Below are 24,788 nucleotides of genomic sequence, written 5' to 3'. Positions count from 1 at the left end.
GGAAAACAGAATCCTATGGTCCAAGCACAGGGCAGAGAACTCACACATCTCCGTGGTGAAATCCTGGCTCCGCTGAAATCAAATGGGAATTTTGCCAGTAACTTAATTGAAGCCAGGATTTCCCCCCTAATCTCTAATGCCAGTTCTGACAGAGAGCACGCTTCTTCAGCCTTGGACAGGTCACTAATTCAGTTTCCTCAATTGTAAAATGAGGCCAGTATTCCTCTCCAAGGGGCGTTGATATGTTTATTTAATGTTTGTAAAGCATTTCAATGACAAGTCCTAAGGATTATTAAATGCTGCAATCAATTATCAAGTCCATATCTGCAGTCCTCACCTCAGGCAAATTTCCCATGGATGTCAATAAAAAATGCATACAAGATTTATTTGTCTGAGCGTAGGCAGTAGGACTAGGCGCTGGATCTCTGGAAGTTCTGTAAGATCATATAATTCTAATATAAAATTGGCATAAAGTCTGAAACATCTCCAACATAGGGAGGCTGGTCCAAGCTCCAGCAGTAAGTGATTCTACGAAGCTGCTTTGCTGAAATGCAAGACAGGCAGGCTCAGTAAAACGAAGAAATGTCTTTGCATTACATCTTTTATGTTCTCACCGGAAACCAGCGTCTGCTATGTGCTTCTGTAAATCCATGGGATAGCATGACCATTTCAGCAAGGAAACAGACACATATTGCTACAATCCGTGTGAAAGAAAGTATTAACTCTGAATTTGTGAAAAATGTAATTCCTGGCTATTTTTGCAAGTAGATTTTTAAAAGCAGTATGAAGAGAGACGAATGAGATTAGGTTCTTGTGGAACATGCCATAAACCAGAGAAGAAAAATTTTTTTAGCGTTATTCCTACCAAGCAAATGTACAACACATGTAGCACTGACCCTAATCAATAACATTAATATTTAAAATGATTTGGGAGATTAAAAGTATACGATACAACATTCCCCATGTTAGGAAAAGTTTCTGCTTGTAATTTCTCCAAATACATAGAGCTGTTCCTTGGTTACGTATCTAACAGAGCTAACCAAAATTAAGAACAGTGTATATGATCTAAAATATACAGAGAAATTGATCTCATTAGTTCAAATGGACACTTTTAATGCCCATCCCACCACATATTTAAATTCCATGGGGGATTTTCTGAATTGCTGTTCCCAAAAACCTGTCACATTAAGGCTGGTCAGTTGGCTGCAGTCCTTGGAATGCTAAATATAGTTAAGGACCACTACTGCAGACACCCACAATCTTGAGGAAAGGATACAATGGGATTGAACACCCTTTGCAAAACACTAGTGATAATCGTTCAGCTACAGCTACCCAACAAAGTGGGTATTCACCCATGAAAGCTCATGCTCCAATACGTCTGTTAGTCCTATAAGGTGCCACAGGACTCTTTGCTGCTTTTACAGATTCAGGCTAACACGGCTACCCCTCTGAGTCTAGAGTGAGTTTGTTAAATGATTTTGAGGAAAGAGTCACATCTATTACCTGGTAGACAGTGTGTGACTGGGAGGAGTGGGGTGGGGTGGGGTGGGGTGGGGGGAAAGATGGGCTCTACTTACCAGAGCTGTCGCCTCCTCCTGGTTGTTCGGGGGTTAGTTCTGCATGGTTGATTCCCCTTCCCACCTTTGTGCTCCATCTCTCTCTCTCTCTCTCTGTCTGCCTGCAGCCCCTCTCTCACTCCAAAAGCTGCTCCAGCGTCTTTTTGACACAGCCCTTCCGCAATTGTCTGTTTTTTCTGTCCACATGTCCACTGCCCTGATCCTGTCACTCCAACAAGTAACTCAGGTAGTCTGCCCCCAAACATTACCACTCTGCAGTGGTTGGTAGGGGAACCCATGTAGATAAATCTCTGCATTAAGCATCTTTGCATAACTCTGTATCATTTTCATATGACTTTGTACTATATCTTCTCATATAACCTTGTATTAAGTCTTTCCATATATAACCTCTATTTTCATACAACTCTGTATCACGTCCTTTGATATAGGAACTTTGTATCAAATCCTTATGTAGAAACTTTGTATTGCGCCTTGGTATAATGTTATAGCCCCTAAGGATAGTTAAGAAGCGAACATCTTCTTTTGAAAACACCATCTTTGAAAATAAATGTGGCAATATTAAGACAACACCCAGAAGGAAGCGTCACAGATGACCAATTGACACAGACACAGACTTTGCATCTGGTATAGATTTGCATGAGAGGGAAGCTGCTATAAATATGAGGTGTCTTGCAGAGGACCCCGGCTCTCATCTTGTCAACATCGGAGCATTGATCTGGATCGACTCACCTGGCCGATGAAGTTAAGGGGAGCAACTAGTAACAAAAACAAGTGTGCTTGCGTGTGTGTGTACGTGAGTGCATGAGTGTAATATACATCATATGCATATGATACAGTGTTGATTGATACATATATTACCAATAAATGTGGCGCTTTGCCTTATCCCCCCTGAAAAGATCCTGTGCAGTACTTTAAATACAACACCTAGGCCCACTCTCTCCTCTGAGTTCCAGTCCCGGCCCTGTAGTGAACAGGTAAGGTGTGCATCTCCACCACCTTACTGCTATCCCCCCGGACTCCTTCCTACCAGGCTTCTTCTCCCTTGCCTCATGGAGGGGAACTGCAGGCTTCCTTCCTGCTGTCTTCACACTGATGCCAGCCTCCTTGCTTTGTAGAAGCACCATCTGTTCCCTCACAGGTGAGCCTCCTTTTAATTAGCTTCCCCCAGCTTAAGTCTCCCCCCTTTGCAGCCTAATTGGTTGATTGGGCCCATGTGGCCTAATTCAGCCCTCTCAGAGCCTGTGTGGAGAGTACCTCCCAACACAGCCAAATTTTGACTTGATCTTTCTCTTGTCAGGCTTGTCAAACTGAGTCTCCAGCTGTCCAGAGCGAGATTGCACATTGGCTCAGCTGATCCTGTCTTAAAAGGCATAGGAGTATGTCTGCAGAGAGCATCCTGATTAGATGCATGGACCAGGGATGTCTCTGCCAGTTCAAAGCAAAAGACTTATTTAGATTGACCTTCCTTTATATTTTGTTTTCACCAGTAATGGAATTGGAGGAGATATATTAAGCAGGCAACTGAACCAGTCTATATATTCTTTCTATATCTAAGGCTTTCTGATCTCTTCCTGGAATAGGGTCTCAGGACCTTTGATATTTTTGTAAATGACTACACCCCACTTGCTTCGATCACATGTAACATTTCAAGGAGAATGTTGTCTACACCTGTATAACGTGTTTTTCTGCTCAGTCAAGCAGCTGTTAAGGTACCTGTGTTATGTGCTTTGCTGGGATTGGGGAAATAGGATTCTCAGCCCACCTGAAGAGCAACAAAACCTCCTGGACTAAGAATGATTGAAGAAGCAGAGACATGGGGAGTTGCCCACAGTGCTGGCTGACATTAACAAAAGATGGCACAGAACCTTAACTAGAAGATGTAACTTTTTCCTTCTTTCTGATAAAGATCAAGTTCTATGCACCAACCATTCATTTATGTTAGCTCTACCGTTGTCATGGATAGCACCCTACCAAATTCATGGTCCATTTTTATAAATGTCACAGTCATAGCATTTAAAAAATCTTGAATTTCATGGTTTCAGATATTTAAATCTTCAATTTCATGGTGTTGTAACAAAGTATGAATATTGTGACAAAATGACCGACATTGGGATGGCGGTCCCACACTTTCCTTGGTGGGGGGACTAGGACGTGACCCCCCCTTACTCTTGCTCTTCAGGAGCTGAGGGCCTCGTTAGTGGCACAGGAAGGTGGTAGGGGAGGGAAGTGGGGGAGGGGTCTGGGTTTGCTCCTCACTCTGAGCCCCAACCCCTCTGGGTTTCTTACCCTCTTGATGCTCGGGGAGGGAGTCTCCCTGCTCTGCTAGGGCAGGGTCTCCCTTCCTCCAGTTCTCTGGTCTTTCAGTTCTCAGCAACACACCTCCAAACTCCAGTCCTCTCTCCACTCTGTCTGCCTAAAGCAGCTTCCCTCTCCCCCCCTACCTTTTTGGTTCCTGACAGGGCCTTAATTGACTACAGGTGCTCCAATTAACCTGTCATAACCTTCCCTAGTCCACATGGAACTATGCCTTAAGTAGCCTACGGCTTATATATCATCCCTTGACCACTCTGCCACTGCTCCCTGGTCCTGCTCTATCACAATATGTATTTTTAAAATGGTAAAATATAAACATGAAGAGCCCTTAAATAAGAGTTTATCAAACTGGAGGTCCTAACACAAAAGGGGGGTCACAAAGCTACTGTAGGGGGAGTTGTGGTATTGCCACCCTTACTTCTGCGCTGCCTACAGAGCTGGGCGGCTGGAGAGCAGCAGCAGTTAGCTGGGTGTCCAACTCTGAAGACAGCTGTGCTGTCGGCAGCTCCTCTGATGGTTGCTCTTGTCTACTAACTTGTGATGTAATCTAACCTTCAGTAAAGACTAAATTTCTCCACCTGGACAAATTCTGAAGTAGTAAATCATTTATTTCCATACCTCCTTTCCCACAATTCCCACCCCCAAAACACCCATTTCCCACTGAAGCAAAGAATCTTACTGTGACACTCTGCAGAACATGGTTTACATATTTTGACCCAGCCACTGCCAAAGTATGTCAATTTTAATCACTGCAGGTTTTCTTCAGTTTGGTATTCTGCTTTCTTCCTGGAGCTAGCCACTTTGGTTGTAGAGCTTGCTTTGTTGCAAAAACAGACTGTTCTCTTCTCGCTTCAAAGAAAGACTCAGCCAAAGCAAAAAGGGGAAACCAAAAGAATAATAAGAGTCATCGGAAGTTTAAGAATGACAAAACAGCATTTGAAATTTCACATCCAGGACTGGTTAATTTATCTGAAAAAGATGTTTTACCACATAAGTTAACACTTGCTATAATTATAACCTACACAAATCTAATTTCATACTTCACCCATAGCGTCCATACAGTCACCTTCACACTTAGTGAATGCTGGCACAGGGCAGCAAAGGTTACTTTTATCAGCCTTTGTTTTATTTGACAATACATTCATAAGTCTCTGCATTTCCAAGGGCGACTACATCTTGCTCAGTTCAATGTTGCTGGTATCTGACGTTCCACGATTAGCCTGGCTTCAACATGAGACAGTAATGCACATTTGTACTAAATGCAGTACAAGCTGGAGCCATCTCAAGAAGAAATCCCTACAATCCCTTGCCTATTCTGATTGCGTATGAATGGATATTTATCACATGAAAAGAGAACCACAGGTAAAAGGGGAGTTTGGAGCCTAGGAAATCTTGGGACTATTTCTTTAATTGAATACCTTTTCAAAAAGGGTATGAATTTATGGGTTTTTTTTTGCCAGTAGAAACATCTGCTCAATCTTCTGGGAAGGAGAAAGCTTGTCACCCGTTTGTGCACCACATTCTAAAATCTCCCCTCTGACCACAACTGTGAGATACCAAACAGCAATTCAAATCCATTGTCAGAAACATCTGGATGAAATCTTGGCAGTTCATTTGAAAAGTACACAAGCAGCAGTGTTAAGGGAACAACTATGACTCAGAAGGGTGGACATAAGGATAGTGCCATACAGTGGTAGATTTTTGCTTGAACATGTTAACTCCTGAAAACTACCTTTTGATTATGCAATGACCTTCATTAGTGGAAGAGAAAAAATCTTTTTGTTCTTAGTTCTGGTGGGAGGAGAGGCTTTGAAGGAAATCCCACTGATTGACAATCAACATCTGATACATAAATGAACACAGAGCTTTAAAACTCCATTTGCCAGATGCCCAATGGCAAAAAGGAAGCTTCCATTGCCAAGCATGTGTGGAGAAATCAATGGCACTGACTTCTAAATAACTTTTGTTCAGAATTGTGAACAAGTTTCTATCTTTTTATTGTTGTAAGGAAATCCCAACTGTAAACTGAAAGTAAAGTGATGTAGTATGTAGTGTTATCCATCTAGAGTGTTAGGGAGACATCTCCAGCTCTAAATCTCTGAAAGTGACCAATTAGTTTGGGGTCTGATTTTCAAAAAGTACAGAGGTCTTTGCCCTCTTTGAAGGGTCTCATATCGGACATCCAAAATCACCAATCACTTTATTAGCAAAGACACTAGGGCCTGAATTTTCAAGTGTTCAAAGCTTTCTCAGGCTTTAGCGGAATGAAAGCTGATCTAAGAGACGTGATAGTTTTTCACTGCTGCACCCAGGGTTTTGAATAGCAGCAGTGAAAACAAACAAGAACCAAGTCAATTTCATTCTGGGGCTGCTTTGAACAAAAAAATCTATAAACAGTGGCAGAGAAGGCCACTGGAGAGGACCTAACACTGAGGCTGAGGGAGGGGTAAAGTAGCAGACACATGACCACCTCAGCAGGAGGTAGGAAGGCTGAAGAGGGCTAAAGCAGCAGAGGACCTCTCTCCACCCAGCAGTTCCAGCAGGCAGAAGATTCTGGGGCAGGAAGAGGGGAAAAAAGGAGAGAGGTATTTCCACAGCTGGGCAGTGGGAGAGATAGAGGTTTGTACAAAAGATAAGAGCCCCGAGCAGGGTCCCAGGACAGCACCCTCCCCTTTTGCAGTAGCTGAAGAAGTGATGGGAAAAGAAGGAAGAGTCGAGCTTTTTCAATTGGGTACCACCCCAGGCCAAGCGCTTTTCACCTTTCATGTCAGTCTTGGGGTAACAGTTGTCTAGTAAACACTTTCAAGCCCTGAACAAGTGATCAGACACAAAAAAGACATGAAACATGGATTAAAGATTCTACCTTCAATCCTCATCTTAAAATATTTAACATTTTAATGCATCCCCATCATTTCCACTATAACTTTGTTAACCCCTTAGTTATAGAAGAGAGATTTCTGTGCATATCAGTATTTAGCTTGGTGTCTGCTTAAGACAAGTTTCACTGTACGAACACACATACAGTTAGGTATTTGTGTATATTTGAGCATAGGAGACTGACCTTTTTAACATGGGAAAATTAAACATGACTAAATTACAGCACTGGGAATAGGAGCCAGATGGGATGCAGAGTAGAAATTCAGACATAAAAAAAGCAAGATTTGGAGCTACTTTCCCCTCCACTAAGATAAATTATTGCTTTAAAATGTTACGGACCCCCATTTTTCAGTACTATAGCTGGAATGATAATGAATCACTAAAGGAAAAGAATGTATAGGGTCCCAAAATAAAACCTAATATTCAGCAATAAAGGAGACAAGTTGTCATGCAGCTCATCTACTCGCAAGGGCCAGAGATTGATCACTCACACACTTATGGAGATGGAAATTATTTGGTACCAGTGTCTGTTTTGATCTGAACCTGTGGGAGCACAAGTGCCATTACAACTCAAGTAGGTTGTCTTTTAATGGAGAGATCTCAAGGACATGGGCTGAGGTGACCGTTGCATCAAGGGAAAAACCTGCTTTTCTGATAAGAACCCTTGAAAGCCCCAAAGTATGCTTTATAATTCCAAAAGAATGCCCAACATACAAAGGGTTACACCAAGGAAGGAAGTTGAGATGATGTTTTTGAAACCAGCAACGTATATGCAATTAACAAACAACTAAGTCATGTAGTAAAAGACAGTAGGAAAACACAGAACCGAGGCTTACAGTGCATCTAGAAGAATCCTTACACTTAAAAAAATTACGATACGCTCAAATTCATTTGTTCAGATAATCCATATACAACAGAAGGCACTGTTATCCATACGAATCCATCAATTCTGCACAGCAAAAACCTGAGAAGTGCAACTCAACTAGGTTCAACCTAGCCCCTCTCAGTCATTCAGTTTCCTTGAGGGCAGATGTTTTCTTTTCAGTCCATCAAATTATAAAAACACCACAAGAATTTGAACATTACAGTAGCTGGCTAGAAAGAGCAGTCTGGTGAGGAAAACACACTGCTGTCTCCCAGGGGAAACCATCTGGAACATCAGATTACCTCCCCCACACACTCAGAAGTCATGACTGTTTTATAATAAAATGTAATGATGAAGCCATTCCCAGAGTCCTTTGCAATTTCTCCTTCAGTTGCCTCCAGGAGCATTTCCACCAAAGTTAAATGCTGTGATCAGTCCTTTGTTGTCAAATGTGTAGCCACTTTGTTGTTCTATCGTCTTAGTCTCTAGAATTCACAGAAGGAAAAGAAAAGGAGTATAAAAGTAGAGAGCAAATGCATCTGATCTACATAGTCCTGTGCGGAAGAGGAAGCTTTCATTCTCAGATCTGCCACTGCAGTCATAAATTGCAGTAGATTAGATTTTTTTTTAAAATAACATTCCACACCCCTCTCTAGGACAGAAGTTGAAAGAATAATTTATTATGAAATAATTGTACATGACTTCGCACTGCATGCTCCTTGGTTTAATGAACTTATTTCCATCAACGCAGACCCCTTTTTAAATGTCCAAATGCTTATATTTACTGTGAAAAGTAATTTTAGTGGTAAAAAAAATTAAACAGCTGGAAAACACACACTGATCTATAACAGTCTTGATGAAATGAATGGCTGTCAGCCAGGTAATACCTTAATTTACTCTTTATGTGCAAAATCCATCTGAAAATCTAGCTCAGTCCCTATATAGTTGTTTTAATCTGCCAGATAGGAGTCTACAAATTAGAGGCAATGCTAATCTCTAGGTGAGATTCATCTCAGTGCAGAGACAGCATAAGGCCCTACACACCGCTTATGCTCCTCAAATCTCCTCTCAGACCCAGGTCAAGTAGTGCACAGGGACTCATGTTGGCCCACTGCACCCTATATAATTGCTAGAAAGGAATATTCTGTTCCAGAGTCCCTACAACACATAACAGCCTCAGAGAAATGACTGACCTGCAGCACTTCGTCGGTGTTCTGCTAATGTGTAAATTTCCTGCAATTGTTTCTTCTGATCATCGCTCAGTGGTGCTGTCAGTGAGTGGTACCAGACTGCATCCCGGATCTGAACCGCTGTCAAAACAAGGAGTGGATGCAAAGTGATTATCAGCCTATGTTTTAAGACTATTTCAGAAGGACAAGATGAAAAAGACAGAGAGAAAGAAGATCTGGGTTTGTGGTTAAAAAACACAGACCTCACACATCAACACTGGTTTAGCACCTTTGTCAGCTTCTCAGAACACAGATGAAGTTGGCCTATTTCCAAAAGGGCCTGGGGTTTGAGGAGCTTAAAACTGAGCATGTGCTTAAGAGCTTTCTGGAAACAGGGACTTAATAATGTTTTGAAGTGTGCCCAATATTCACAGCCATGTTCAATTTCACAGTCAAAATGCATCCACTACGCTGAAAATTAGACTCATTTCAGAAGTTAAAAATAAAACTATATTTGTTAAAAATTCTGGACAGGAGAAAAATGCTTTTTCCTTTAGGGTTTTGACAATTTAGAAAATGATAAATACTTCTATCTGCGCACTCAAAGGACACTGAAGTAGTTTAGACCCTATAATATAGGTTTTGTTTGAAAAATTGCAATAGAGATAGTACGAACAGAAATGATTTCAGGACCTTTTCAGTTAGAACACTTGTTCAGTTTTAGAAGTATCCTAAAGTGTGTGCTAGCCACAGATTTCATGGTTATGTTAGAACAGGAGAATCAGAAAGTGAAACTCATTAGTAGAAAGGGGGAAAATGTTCAAAAATCCAGACTGAGGTAAATCAGCATAAATGGTGAAGCAAACATACAAAAAAGATTTTGGGTTATTTTTCAGTTTCAATAGTGCAAGAGGTTACTAGTACCACAGATAAGGATTTAAAACAATTATTAACATAAGTGTCTCTGAACTATCATATTAAAGAATTATGCATACAGGCATGTACGTACTTAACAGTGCTTGTGTAAAAAACTGATATTCATCCACACCATCTTCAAGGTCAAGAGGAGTGCTGAATCCTTCTAGAGCAGTTTCTTCCAATGCATCTTCATCCCAGTCATCATCGTCATCATCCTCATCTTCATCTTCTCCACCACCACCACCTCCTCCATGATTCTCTTGCATTGCCTGACCCACTTCATTTGTTTCTTCTTCGTCACTTGGGATCTCTTCTGCAAAGGTATCAACATTTTTCTTTTTAAAATCATCATATGCCTTCAGTAATTAAAAATATTAAGGGACAAAACATGTATACATACATTTTTGGCCAGAAAAGGAACCATACTTTAAAAATAAACAAACTTGAAGATGTGAAAAAGGAAGCCATCAAAATATTTCATACATTTTAGAACACAGTCATGCTCTGTTTCTAATAACATCTTGGAAGAGTGAAACTGAAATTTGCTCTCACATGTACCCAATTAGTTTGTGAGTAAAAGACTGCTGTAGGAGCAAAACAGAAACTTTTCTTTTTTAAATGACCATATATACTCATTCATAAGCCGAATTTTTTTTAGTAATAAAAGGGAAGCACCAGAGAAGGGGGTCGGCTTATGAACGGATATAGAGAGGGAGAGGTGGGACACAGCCCCTTTCTCCACAGAGGGAGCAAGAAGAGGCAGCAGAGCCAGAAGGGAGGAGGCTGGGCCGGAGTCTCTCTGCTTCTGGCCATGCTGCTCTCCCCCAGCTTCCGAAGGAGTTGCAGATCCGGGGCTGGCAGGCTGCAGCTGTGCCACTCGGCCCTGCCGTCCAGAGCACACTGCAGCCGTATCACCCGGCCCAGCCCGCTGGAACATGCTGCGTCCACGCCGTCTGGTCTGACCCGCTGGAGCAGGCTGCAGCTGCGATGCTCTGCCTGCCGGAGCAGCTCCAGCCAGGCCAGAGACACCCTCCCCTGGCCCTCCCCAGATAAGGTGGGAAGAGATGGGATGGGGAGAGTGTGGGGGGGCTCCCGGGCTAGGGTTGGGGTCATGTGGGGGGTGGTCACAGGGGTTACTCCTCTGACTCCCAGCTTCTCCCCCGCACAAAATTTCCCCACCAGTTGCTGTCCCGGCCCATCAAGGTAACCAGCTGGTGCGCTGGGACACTTTGTTTACTTAGGTTTACCTCTGTGCCTGCGGACGCTCAAGATAAACAAACCATCTTGGCCCACCAGCAGCTTATCCTGATGGCCCGGGAGCCAAAGTTTTCTGACCTCCAAATTATAGGGTCGGCTTATGAATGGGTTATAAAAAATTTCCATTTTTACTTATCCATCTTGGGGGCTCAGCTTATAAACAAGCTGGCTTATGATCAAGTATATACGGTAATATAAATCGTCTGTCATTCTGCTTTTTAATAAAATGCAGCAAATAAAGACTTACTTGGATTTTATAGACAGATACCCTATACAGTTAAAAGACTTTTGTCAAATTTATTGCCTACCAACCTTTGGAGAGCTCTCTTAACTGCACACACTTAAAACAACTTCCCTTGGCTGTTTTACCCAGCTTCGTATTTATGAAGCAGCCATCATATTCTGAACCAAAACCCCGAAATGTAAGTTCCAAACACTGCTATTTCTGACTTAAGCAAGGTCTCAAGTTACTATGCCAAAATATCTACGAAATATTTTCAAGAATATAATGGGGGCTAAAAACAGCATTTCAAGTTTTTCTTTTGTCAGCTGGATAAAATGAGTGGAATTGGTTATATCTGCTACGGGTTTATGGACAACAGTCTGGAATGGGTGGGACTGGAATTTTAGGCAAATCACAGTGCAGAGATCTCAGCAGTACATGGCTACTGAAATGGTTGTTTAGCTACTGTACCACGTTCTTATGCTCATTACATAGAGGCAACTCAATTTAATGACAATTATGTCTGAAATTTGTACCTTTTAAAAGCATTTAATTTGTACTTATCTTAAGCATTAGAGCCTACAATGGTTTTATCTCATACTGCAAATTAGATATCCAGACAATAAAAAAATCTGTCATTAATGCTGTGTAATATACACTCTCCAGTGCTGCAAATTCTCTGGATTTTTTTTTCCTTTTTGCCTGATACATTGAAAGGAGGCGTCTCTGCCATAGGAATCATGATCATCTCAATTCCTGCTTTGTAAACCTGTCCGGAAGGCTCTTTGTGCCAGGGTGGATTGATTTAAACCAAAGTAATTTACGTCATTGAGTCTGATCATGATTTAAAGTAGTAAGCAGGAAACTTTTATATAAAAAATTGATTTTCATCTCGTTTTGCATTTGTTTATTTTCCTAAAGAAAGACCGATTCTCATTGACTGGTAAACCATTAAAGCATGTTGATTTGCAACAAAATATTGCTTTTCCACTAAATTTGGTACATTTTGCTAACCAGGAGCATAAACTATCTACACACAGTTATTTAAGCAATTATATAGATTAATTTACATTCATTCACATTCTTAATTTTTATATTTTATGATGTTAGAAAATGGTAAAGGATGCATTTATTTACTAGAGGATTTTCTTTTTTACTAAGATTTGGGTCAATCTCTATTAAGATTGAAATTTGGAATTCAATTAAAAGTGCACAAAAAGAGCACTTTTAAAGTTGTTTTATTAAACAAAACTACCATAAATATGCTGGATACAACAGAATGGAGTTCATCAAAACACGGTTTTCCATTTAAAATGGATTTATCAAACAAAGGAAGCATTATCTGTAGTTAGTGAATTAAACTGATTGTTTCCACCCTTCAAGTTTTTAGAACTGGTAGATCTCATCTTCTCACACCTAGTTTTTATTCATAGATTAGCAGAGGAAAATAAGCTTTTCTGCTTTCTTCAACTCATAATTGGTCTCTTAACTTTGAATGAACTAATCATTGAACCGAACTAGCTGATTAAACTGAAATGAAGAAAATATTTTCTGCTCCTGCAGAAGAAGCTACTGCTGTCAAAAGCTAGTTTAGCAATTCAACAAACTCTGGTTCCAGATGCCAAGCCAATGACTTCACTAGTTCAGTGGCTTGACTTTCTTTACAATGTAAAATTAATTGTAAATAAATTATCATTTAAAAATAAACCTATGTTATTTAAATAAAAAACCCCCCTTTAAATTAAAATATCAGTTCTTTTTGAAAAAAGGCATTTTTTAATCCACCCTTCCTTTTGCCACCCTCCATCTGGGAGAAGACGACATGCCAGCTATCCCTTTCAAGCCCATTATCATTACTTTTTAAATTAGTTGAAGAGGTAGCTATTGGGGACATTTATTTTCCCCAGGGACCAAGAATGCTGCCTCCACAGCACTGCCCAATTTCTGCTGGCCTATTAGTCAGGATTCTCCTGCATGCTGGTTTACAGAGCACATTTGTGATTGGGCACCATGGATTTGCAGCTTTTATTATTTTTAAAACAAAACTGCCCTTGCAGGAAGAGTGACATCGATACACTCCAAAAGGGCTTTAGCATTAATTTTAAGAGGAATGACCAGTTCACAAGAGGATCTTTCCAAGCATCCAATAAACCAGACCAATTCAGCAGAAAGGCTGATGAGTCTTAAAATCAACTGTAATTTCAAACACATTTAAAATTCAATCCAGAAGGTGGAAATGGGAGATCTTACCATTATCTTCTGTATCGTGTTTTTCATCTTTAGCCTGGTCTTCATGTTCCGTAAATTCTCGCGTAGCGCATACTTGTTTTAATCCCAGAAACAGGAGCAGGATTGAAGGAACAATCTGCGCAGCCACAGCATCTACCGCAGGAGGTCGGTTTTGCAATTCCATTAGGATGCTCAGTCCTATTATACACATCTTTCTGTCATGAAGTCTAAAGCAATACAAATATGTTACATGAGAAACAGGTCCCTTTGTATAGATTAAAGAAGTAGAATTATAGTACTAAGCAACAGCTCCTAAATATATTCTTCCGCTAGGTTTTTAAATGCAAAATTCCCAACAACAAGTACTGCATGTAATAACTGATTGATCACCTATCACACACTGGCTAACTTCCTAGAGCTGTTGATTAGGATTCTCACATACAAAGAAATGTAATGCTAAAGAAACATGGTTAATGGTGTAATTTATCTGATTTTCAGTAAAGTGTTGGATGCAGTACATCACTAAACTGGACTGGAAAATCTATTTGAATTGGTTTAAATAGGAGTACTGTCATATGGATTGAAAACTGGTAAGAAAGGACCATAAGCAAAGAACAATGACAAACAGTAATGTACTGAATTGGGGGGGGCATGGGGGGGAGCGGTGATCTGATGGAGTGCCACAGGGGCTGGTTTTATTTAAACCAGGGATTCTCAAACTGTGGGTCAGGACCCCAAAGTGGGCTGCAACTCCCTGGGACTGGCTTAGACTTGCTGGGACCTGGGGCTGAAGCCCGAGCCCCAGTGCCTGGAGCCGAAGCCAAAGGCCAAGGACTTTAACCCTGGGCAGCAGGACTCAGGTTGCAGACCCCCTTCCTGGGGCTGAAGCCCTTGAGCTTCAGCTTTGCCCCCCCTGCCCAGAGCAGTGGGCTTTGCCCCCTCCCCCCCCGCACCTGGGGCAGTGGCGCTTGAGCAGGCTCAGGCTTTGGTTCCCCCTCTGGGGGTCGAAGTAATTTTTGTTGTCAGAAGAGGGTCACAGTGCAATGAAGTTTGAGAAGCCCTGATTTAAAATAGTCCAAATTGTACATTAAATTTGTAGATTAAATTTAATTCAGAGACGTTGCAAATATCAATGAGATTAAAGAAATAATTTTTCCAAGGCATCCAGAATAATGGACCAGGAGATTTAATCAGGAAAAATGCAAACTAACATACCTGGGAAAAAGTAATCCAAAGATATTCTGTGGGAGGGAGTTGGTTGGAAAGTGGTAGCGGAAAGATCCCTAATACTGATCGTATGCAGGAAATTAGATAAGCGCTTATAATACAATCACTTTTTAAAAAAAATGCTTTTGGGCTGCATAAGCAAAAGCATCACAACCGCCATCAGAGCAGGAGTAAATCCTTATCTATTTCTGACACTCTTTAGTCTGCACTTCAAATACTGGGTAGTACTAGAAATACCATTCAACTGTGTTTCTGACTAAATGGCATTTCGCTATTAAAGAAACTCTTTTTAAAAAATTCTCAGTTACTGACAGCTTTTGTGCAGAACTCCAAATAGGACAAGAAGTATCCTATAGGAAAGAATTTCCCCTGAGCTACCATAAAAGATGTTCTGCCAACCTGGCTGGCAACACAGCAGTTCTACCTAGTTTCCTGGATCCATTCCAGAATGTCATTGCTAACAAGACTGTAACAGGGGTGGGAAAGAGGAAAGGATTAAAAGGGGTAGAAATCTCTTTTTAGCTGTCTGATCATAGGATGTTTTCAACTGGTAACAAACCAGCCATTTTCTATTTTCAGCATGGTTACATTTCTCATATGGTGTGGCCATGCAAGTTACGACAAAACAAAGGCTCTTGGGAGACACTTTTGTTGCAGAGTTAGTATTTCTTAGAACTAGAAGGATGGGTCAATGCACGTAGAGACTGGGGAAACTAACAGGATGCACATTTAAAACAATATTGTAATATCAAGGTCTGCAATAAAACTTACAGGGAGCCCCCCCGTTTTAACCATTAAAAAAACTCCTACAATTTCAATCCCGGCCAAAGGCCACACATACCATGGTATTAAGTCATAGAGGGCATTGTGACGATTCAAGGAATCTGCACAATTTATAAATTCCCTGTATGTATGTTTACCAAGCTGCAAACTCCATTCTGAATATGCATGCTTTGCTCTCTCTATTGTCCATTACCTCCGTGTTGGACCTAAATTCTAACAGGAGTAGTGGCAAAAGCTTAATAAGAGTGCCATTGACTTTAAGTGGTCTCTCACTGAAGTTAAACAGTTCTCGACAACAGACTGGCTCCCAGCCAGGAGAACAGTTTATCACGGGACAGGACACCCAGCAGTGTAAGTGTCTATGATCATCCTCTTGATGCAGGAGTCATCTGACAGAGGGACTTGAAGGTTTTGAAAGACAGAAGCTGATATTTTGGCTCTTTTTGGCAATTTTCACCAGCTTCAGATGAGGGAAACTGCTGCTGGAGCTGGATGAGCCAAGGGAGAAGAATCTTGCCTACCTGAATACAGATGTCCCGCAAAGAAAGGGTGAGCCAGAGGGAGGGGAAATTAGTATAGGGTTTACTGCTTTTGTGTAGATCTGTTAATTGCCCTGCTATTAAAGAACAATGCTGTGCAAAGTCTGCACGTGTTATGTACTGCACATTCCATGTGGCCTTTTGGAGAGTTACCAGAAGATTTACACTTTTGGGTGGAGTTCTGGGTAAGGGTGTTACCAAAATTACTTAGTTATTATTATACATCTTTAATAGAATCCATACTTATGCTAAAGTGAACCACTTTTCACAGCACCGTCTATCCTGAAATATAGGATCATTAATGATCTGGGGGATGGCGTGGACTGCACTCTCAGCAAATTTGCAGATGACACTAAATTGGGAGGAGTGGCATATACGCTGGAGGGTAGGGACAGGATACAGAGGGACCTAGACAAAGTAGAGGATTGAGCCAAAAGAAATCTGATGAAGTTCAACAAGGACAAGTGCAGAGTCCTGCACTTAGGACAGAAGAATCTGATGCACTGCTACAGATTAGGGACCAACTGGCTAGACAGCAGTTCTGCAGAAAAGGACCTAGAGGTTACAGTGCACTAGAAGCTGGATATGAGTCAACAGTGTGCCCTTGTTGCCAAGAAGGCTAACAGCATTTTGGACTGTATAAGTAGGATCATTCTCCTCTATTCGACATTGGTGAGGCCTCATCTGGAGTACCGTGTCCAGTTTTGGGCCCCACACTACAAGAAGGATGTGGAAAAATTGGAAAGAGTCCAGCGTAGGGCAACAAAAATGATTAGGGGGCTGAAGCACATGACTTATGAGGAGAGACTGAGGGAACTGGGATTGTTTAGTCTGCAGAAGAGAAGAACGAGGGGGGATTTGACAGCTGCTTTCAACTACCGGCTCTGTTCAATATCTTCATCAACGACTTAGATATTGGGATAGAAAGTACGCTTATTAAGTTTGCAGATGACACCAAACTGGGAGGGATTGCAACTGCTTTGGAGGATCTGGACAAATTGGAGAAATGGTCTGAGTAAACAGGATGAAGTTTAACAAAGACAAATGCAAAGTGCTCCACTTAGGACTGTCTAGGAAGGAGTGCGGCAGAAAGGGATCTAGAGATTATAGTGGACCACAAGCTAAATATGAGTCAACAGCGTGATGCTGTTGCAAAAAAAGCAAATGTGATTCTGGGATGCATTAACAGGTGTGTTGTGAGCAAGACACGAAGAAGTCATTCTTCTGCTGTACTCTGTGCTGGTCAGGCCTCAGCTGGAGTAGTGTGTCCTATGGAGGGCATTTCAAGAAAGATGTGGAGAAATGGAGAGGGTCCAGAGAAGAGCAAACAAGAATGATTAAAAGTCTTGAGAACATGCTCTGTGAAGGAAGGCTGAAAGAATTGGTTTGTTAGCTTGGAAAGAGAAGATTGAGAGGGACATAATACAGTTTTCAGGTATCTAAAAGGGTTCATCAGGGAAGGGGAGAAACTGTTCACCTTAGCCTCCAAGGATAGAACAAGAAGCAATGGGCTTAAACTGCAGCAAGGGAGATTTAGGTTGGACATTAGGAAAAAGTTCCTAACTGTCAAGGTGGTTAAACACTGGAATAAATTGCCATCGGAGGTTGTGGAATCTCCATCTCTGGAGATATTTAAGAGTAGGTTAGATAAATGTCTATCAGGGATGGTCTAGACAGTATTTGGTCCTGCCATGAGGGCAGGGGACTGACTCGATGACTCTCGAGGTCCTTCCATCCCTGAAATCATATGAATCTACCTGAAAGGGGGTTCCAAATAGGATGGATCTAGACTGTTCTCAGTGGTACCAGATGACAGAACAAGGAGTAATGGTTTCAAGTTGCAGCGGGGGAGGGTTAGGTTGGATATTAGGAAAAAAATTTTCACTAGGAGGGGGTGAAGCACTGGAATGGGTTACCTTCGGAGGTGGCGGAATCTCCTTCCTTAGAGGTTTTTAAGGGCTTTGTCTGGGATGATTTATTTGGGGATTGGGTCCTGCCCTGAGGAGGGGATTGGACTAGATGATCTCCTGAGGTTCTTCCAACCCTGATATTCTATGATTCCATGATAGTAAAAAGTGTGTGTAAGCTTTTGTTTCTAGAGTGCACATTGAAAGTAGCATTTTGCCGAAGTTTCTAACAATAAGCAACTGATATAATTGTTGCTAGAAACTAGGCACAAATTTCCAACAGCCTTCGATAGCAAATGCATAGCAATGGAAATATTGGGGTAGGAATGACACAAACTACGTTTTGGGAGTTTGCATTGATGGTAAGGTATACATACTACTCAGCAGTGTTATATTTCTGGACCAGTCCATGCTGCTGGTTGTATCCCCTGATCAATGGAAGGGTTTAACCCGTATCTTTCTGTATTTGTGCAGACTGATCTCTAACACTCATGGATTAATAAATTTGGTTCATTGTGATTACCTGACATCTTATTAATTAACCCCCCCAAACCTTTAAGTAACAGTGTATTTAAGCTACCAGAGGAATGTGAGCAGTCAGCACTGAGCCCAGGGGCAAGGCAGCTGAACTGTGAGTTCCAGATCTCAGGAATGGGCTCTAGACAAAGGGTCTGGGCCCCAAGACTGGGGCAGTGACTGAGCTCTATTCAGACACCAGAGGCTTAGAACACCTAGGGATCCAGAAGCTTAGAATACCCAGGGATCCAGAGGCTCCTCTTAGAGCAGCCTGGCGAGTGGCACACAGGGGTTGCCCAACCAGATCTGAAACAGGCATCAAACAAACCAAATGGTTACAAAGATGTAATAAATAGGGGCTTACACAGGAATGGGGATTTTTAGGGATTGCATTAGACCTCTGAGTATGTTAGTCCCAACTGGGCTTAGCAAAGCAGTTCTGTTTTCTGAGAGATGCACAATAGCAATAAGCTACTTAAGAAGAGCAAGCACAGCCTTCTGGCTACAATAGTCCATCCAAGGGAAAGCAAAGTCTACCAGCACATCAAGTTGTGTGTTTTGCTTACATAGTGTTTGCAATCTCTCTCATTTAATGCCTTGAGAAATGTATTAACTGCAACCAAGCATGAAGGATATCCTCTCTCTCTCTAACTTTTAGGATCTCTCTCTCTCTCTCTCACACACACACACAAAACAGGAAGGCAGGCTAGGAGCTGAAAACAGGAGGGTGATAGAATTCAGGAATTCTATTTCCAGTTTTGCAACCAGGGGAAAAAATGTAATTGCTCAGTGTCTCAGTTTACCCATCACTAATATAGGCTTACCACCACCAGTTACGCATACCATAATGTTTTAAGGCTTGATATTTGTAAAGCCCCTTGTTAGTATTAGATTAAAGGTGCTGTATATGGGCAAAGCAAATGTACAAGGAGATCACCAAGATGAATTTTGTAAGATCAGAGAGAAAAACTGAATTTTGATCCTTGCACACCTGTCTCCTGCAGCTCCTTTCTATGATAGCAGCCCCTTACAGCCTCCAAATCCATACACGTTCTGTAGCTTGACATTGGAAGCCTTGAAATTTCTTAAAGTCCCTACAGTGCAATGAACTAATTTTACTATATGTGCAACAGAACAGTGTATAATCTTATAATACACCTCTACCCCAATATAACATGGTCCTCGAGAGACAAAAAATCTCACCCTGTTATAGCTGAGACCTTGTTATATCAAACTTGCTTTGCCCCCCGTCGTTCCTTGTTCCCTGACCGCCCCCTCCAGAGACCCTCGTCCCTAATCACCCCCCAGGACCTCACCCCCTACCCAACCTCCCTGTCCCCTGACTGCTCCAACCCCTCTTCACCGCCACCCCGCCCCCTGACAGGCGCTTACTGGCACCGGCGGGAGGCAGAGCAGCTCGCCCCAGTCTGCTCTCAGCCATGTCGCTCCGCTTCCCACCATCGGTGAGTGCGGGGAGGTTGGGGAAAGGATGCCCCCCCCGCACTCACCTGCAGCGGGAAGCGGAGCGACGCGGCCCCAGTCTGCTCCGCTTTCCTTGCCTTGGCCCTAGCCATGTCGCTGGGGGCGGCGGCTGGGGAAAAGGTCCTGCACTCACCTGCCCGGCGGGAAGTGGAGCACAACAGCTGGGAGCTGGAGGAGTGGAGCTGGCTGGGCTGCTCCGCCTCCCGCCGCCGGTGAGTGCAGGGAGGTTGGGGAAAAGACGCCCTCTGCACTCACTGGCGGCGGGAAGTGGAATGACGCGGCCCCAGCCCACTCCATCTGCTACCTCCCAGCCGCGGCGCTCAGCTTCCCGTTGCCAGTGAGTGCGGGGAGGTTGGGGAAAGGACGCCCCCGTACTCCCCTGCAGTGGGAAGCAGAGCGCCGCGGCTGGGAGGCCAGGCTGCTCCGCTTCCAACACTGCTGGTAAGTGCGGTGGAGGGATCCCATCCCCCAAGCGACACAGCTGGGGCCGGGGCGAGGGAAGCAGAGCAGGCTGCTGCCGGCCCCCTGCTAATCCCCCGGGCCACTCTGGGACTGTAGGGCCCCCAAAAAGTGCCCTCCCACAGCTCCTGCCCCCCAGACCCTGGAAGGAGGGGGAGCCCCTGACCACTCCCGAGACCCTCTGCTCGTTATCGAATCCCTTGGCCCCAGCCTAGCCCGGCACCCTTAACATGCTGCTCAGAGCAGCATGTCAGAGCTTTACCACGTTGTATGTGATCCCATGTTATATCGGGGTTGAGGTGTATGTGTCAATGCCTTACAGTCATGTAATGCCAACTCCAAAATAGAACACTGCAAAAATTCAAGAAGCCATAGTAATTAGTGCCTCCACTTCCTAGTAAATTCCCCTTCTTGGACATTAAAGAAGACTAGAGGACTCAAGAATAAATCCATTTTAAATGGTAATACTTAGGAGCTAACCCAAACACTTTCACAAATATAGAATATTTCTTTCCCTATGTTTTCAAGCATTTAAATGAGCAGTTGCAAGAAGGAAAGTGTGTTCTTGAAATATATTGTGGTGTTAGAGGTCCCAGAAGGATAGCTGAAACTCAGGCACCAGGCCAATTTTAGGGAATTTGAGACAAAGGAAGAACTGCTTCTTCTGCCTGTCAGCCACAGATGCATAGCAGAACTAGCAATCATCTTACTCAAAGTTCAGCAGTCTGTTATGCTGAGTCTGTATCAAGAAGATTTAACAAACCAAATAGGATATTTTTTGTAGTGGGAAAGCATGCTCCAGCATCTATCTAGTCTCTCCCCACCACAGGCCCAGATTGAAGCAATCCTTCCACCTGCATGAGGTGGCCTGGACAAAATTCCCTGAGGTGTTCGCTAGTATTGATCCCGAGTCACTTGGTCAGCAATGTAAAACACTCTTCCACCAGACATGCACTTTCCTTGCTATCTGAACAGCACTCTCAGCCTGGAGTGCTAAGGATCCAGACTGTTGACCAAATGGAAGCACAACATACTACCATAAGGCAAGTCTATTTTTAACACGTTGTGTGCAGTCTTCATAGTCTGGAAGCCCTTCGGTAGCCCACAAATGCTTGTTTCAGTAATAGACAGAAGAAGCTAAAGGATCTTTTCTACTTTAAATTGAATCCTAGGAAATTCAAGGGGAAACCAGAAAGACTTTCTTATACTAATTAGCTGCCTCTTTCGTGTTAAGAATCAATTTTCTTTCAGTCACATTAATGCATTTCCTTTTGGAGTTGCAGCTAATTAGCCATTTCCTTTAGGTTACAGAGTTTGGACCAGCCTGAATTTCCTATATCAGATCTTCTGCTTAAATAAATACAAATCATCAGTTTTTAAAAGATTATGAGTGAAATCCTGGCTCTTTTGAAGTCAAATGATTCCTATTCATCAACTAAACATTCTTATTCAGCTTTTAAAGAATTCATCTATTGATTTCTCACATGTTCAAACCAAAATTAAGTTTTCCTTTTCACTTTAGTTTCTGTAGAAGAATCTTTACTAGGAAGAGTAAACACTGAGCATGCAAAATATGGCTCATTCAAATTTCAGACCATGGAGGAAAAGATGACAAACAACACATGTACAAAGGGTTTTACAGGTCTCTTCACCACCCTCACTCTAATTCAATCTTAAATAACTACACAATACATATTTCAGTCTACATGAAACAATCCAAACAAAGCACATTATATACGTACGAATATGTACCCATAAATGTGCAATATCCAGGGGATACACTCTATTTATGCTTCATCTATACAGGACAGTCTAATCCAGCTCAATCCCTGCACCCCCCCAGATTAGTTCTAGCACTCCAAGTCACTAACAGCTCCAAAGAGTCACCATATTTTTAAATAAACCTAAAAGAACAGTTACTTTCTTTACAGTAATACATCAAGTCCAAAGCCGAACAGCTTCCTGCCACAGCAGAGATGACTTGCTCCACCCTCTGTGATGTTGTCTGTCAGCACTTGGACTGCAGATACCTGAAGAGAGGAAAGAAACGCTCTGCATGCTCTGAGTTCCAGAACAGTTACATACAGATGAACTAGTTGCTGAGACCACACGCCCAGAGTCTGTAAGTGCTCTAAATGAGCTGCTCATCCCTGAGCGGAGTCTTGGTTGGCAGAGGGGAGGAGATGGGTACTCTCTTAAACAACTGTAATGCGTCTTTCCTCCAGTTTAATGGGGACACAACTTCTTGTGGGATTGTCTCCTGCATGGCCATGTGATGTTTGCTTGGCAAATACACTGATTTTAACCATCCTTGCATGAAGCATAGTTGAAGTCAAGGCAAAAGAGGCATTTCATTTGACCATCCTTCAGTGGAATTAGAGCATCACAAGGAGGGGCAAGTTTTGAACCCCACAGACTTTGCTTCAGTCACAGAAGCTAGATCCAGTACTGGGGAAGTCCCTAACATTAACAAGTCATGCTTTAGGGTGTTTTAAGCCAACAGGCATAAAAATAATCAGAAAAACTAACAATTATGCTATCTATAATATACTACCTACACATACGAAAGAGATTTAAGTTGTATAGAGCACAATAAAAGGAGACATAGCACGAGCTGTTTGAAGGAACAGAGGGATGGTTGGAACTGTTCTGCCCCTTATGTCCTTGGTTAAGGAAGGAGAGTGAGAATGTTGGCATTGCTGGCCAGAAGAACTCAATCTCCCTCCTGCATCCAGGACATGTGCAAACCAGAAATGGGATCCATGTGGACAATTACGTGAAGAAGAGACATATCCATCTTTTCTCCTGAAGTACGGAATTCACTTTCCATCCTTCCCCCTTGGCTGTCAAGGCTTTAGACCAGACAGGCTTCAGCTCCAATGCCTAGTAATCCAGCACAACAAGAAACTGGAGCTTTATACCATTGGACAGAGAAGATTCTCAACTTTCCAAATTGACATACAGAAGTGTTTGGCCATTTACATGTTATAAGAAATGTATATGAGATTGCCAGCATCGTCACAAAACATCCGCCCTACTTTTCAATCATCAATTCAAGCAACCCTTGTAAGTGACACACTTCACATTTCTTTCAAGCTATATTACTTTCCCAAACCAATCCTAACTAAACCATTACCTAACAGACAATACTAGGATGAGATTTTCCATTGGGCACCTGTTTATAGCCAAATTATACCGCAGCAATTGGCCTCTCTGCCACATTGCTATGCTGACAGTGTTGGTCCAATTGGCAGAAGGTGAATTTCCAGCTCCTATGTGCACAAAAACCTCTGAGAAATGTTGGGTTTCCCTGCTTTGCTGCAGCCTACGAACTGTTCCCCTTCCCAACTGTGTCCTTTAAGTAATATATTTTAAAAAGTAAAGAAGAGGAAGAGAGAGATAAACGTACCTACTCTATGCATGTGGCATATGCCTTTCCAAGCATCCGGAATGTCAAGAGACATTTTACCTTTCAGTTGTTTTCTGGTTATGCCCCACCTGCCTTACCAAAGTAACCCATGTGCAATATGTTTTGTGTTAATCCAAACTGTTCGTGTTGTTTGTCTCAACACACCCTGCACCAGCTCAACCACTGCAGCCAATAATGTATACGTTTTCTGGCTGAAGCTGATAGCAATGCTAAAGGGTTTCAGCTAGGAGAGAGGGTCAAAGCAATGCAAGGACCTTGGGGAAAAACTCCAAGTAAAAGGAGGAAGAATGAGTGTAGGGTCCTAGAGGACACCCTCAAAACTAAGTATTTTTTCCAGACTACACATGGTACTAAGACTTTACTACAGTGTTGTAACGAATTGGCTCAGAAAGCTAGTTACATCTCCAATCTTGGATCAGAATGACTTTTACGGTGAGATGCTACCCAACATTTAGCCAATAACTGCCTAAGAAAAACAATCGGATCCACACAAATCACTGCTTCAACAAACTTTAGAAAAAACATTATCTTTCAAAAATATTATGTGCTACATGTCCTGAATTAAGGGCGCAAGCCATTCAGCATGTAATGGATGTTAGACTTTGCCTTTTTGGGTCACAAATGATTGCAGATACCTACATCTTGCTGAGATGCCCCAGTATGCACTATGTTGGCAATGTCAACCGTGGAGTTCCTTTTGACTCATGAAGCCAGCAGGCCTCTTTTTTTGGGGGGCGGGGGGAGCATGACTCGGAACAGAGTAGAGGATTTTTTTGGTTGGGGATGGTTTGGGTTATTTAAAAAAAAAACAACAGAAAAAAAAACCCCTCACACTACATTCAGTGCACTTTAAAAATTTAGAATAGAAAAAAGTTGTATAAACACTCCACATACTCAGAAAACACCCAATCATTTCCCTGAAATCCAGATGGGTTGGTTCTATACTTCAGTGATTGAGATCCCCAGCACAGTGCATACTGGGCCATCTCATGCAGAGGTGGATGTTCTGTAACCTCA

At 42.4% G+C, this 24,788-nt stretch overlaps 1 protein-coding gene across 1 annotated transcript in view; it reads right to left on the bottom strand.

Annotated features, from left to right (window-relative positions):
- Positions 1-4,825: 4,825 nt before the first annotated feature.
- Positions 4,826-24,788, bottom strand: part of IPO8 (importin 8) — an 80,766-nt gene continuing 60,803 nt past the window's right edge. The window contains exons 22-25 of the mRNA XM_075069164.1: positions 13,450-13,655; positions 9,811-10,032; positions 8,826-8,942; positions 4,826-8,117 (exon numbers count right to left, since the gene is read on the bottom strand). Coding sequence (XP_074925265.1) covers positions 8,020-8,117; positions 8,826-8,942; positions 9,811-10,032; positions 13,450-13,655 — 643 coding nt within the window. The 3' untranslated portion in view covers positions 4,826-8,019. The remainder of the gene's footprint in view (positions 8,118-8,825; positions 8,943-9,810; positions 10,033-13,449; positions 13,656-24,788) is intronic.

Source organism: Chelonoidis abingdonii, chromosome 1 (genome assembly GCF_003597395.2).
Source record: "Chelonoidis abingdonii isolate Lonesome George chromosome 1, CheloAbing_2.0, whole genome shotgun sequence".
Classification (NCBI taxonomy): Eukaryota; Metazoa; Chordata; order Testudines; family Testudinidae; genus Chelonoidis; species Chelonoidis abingdonii.
This window is presented reverse-complemented; position numbering and strand designations above follow the sequence as displayed.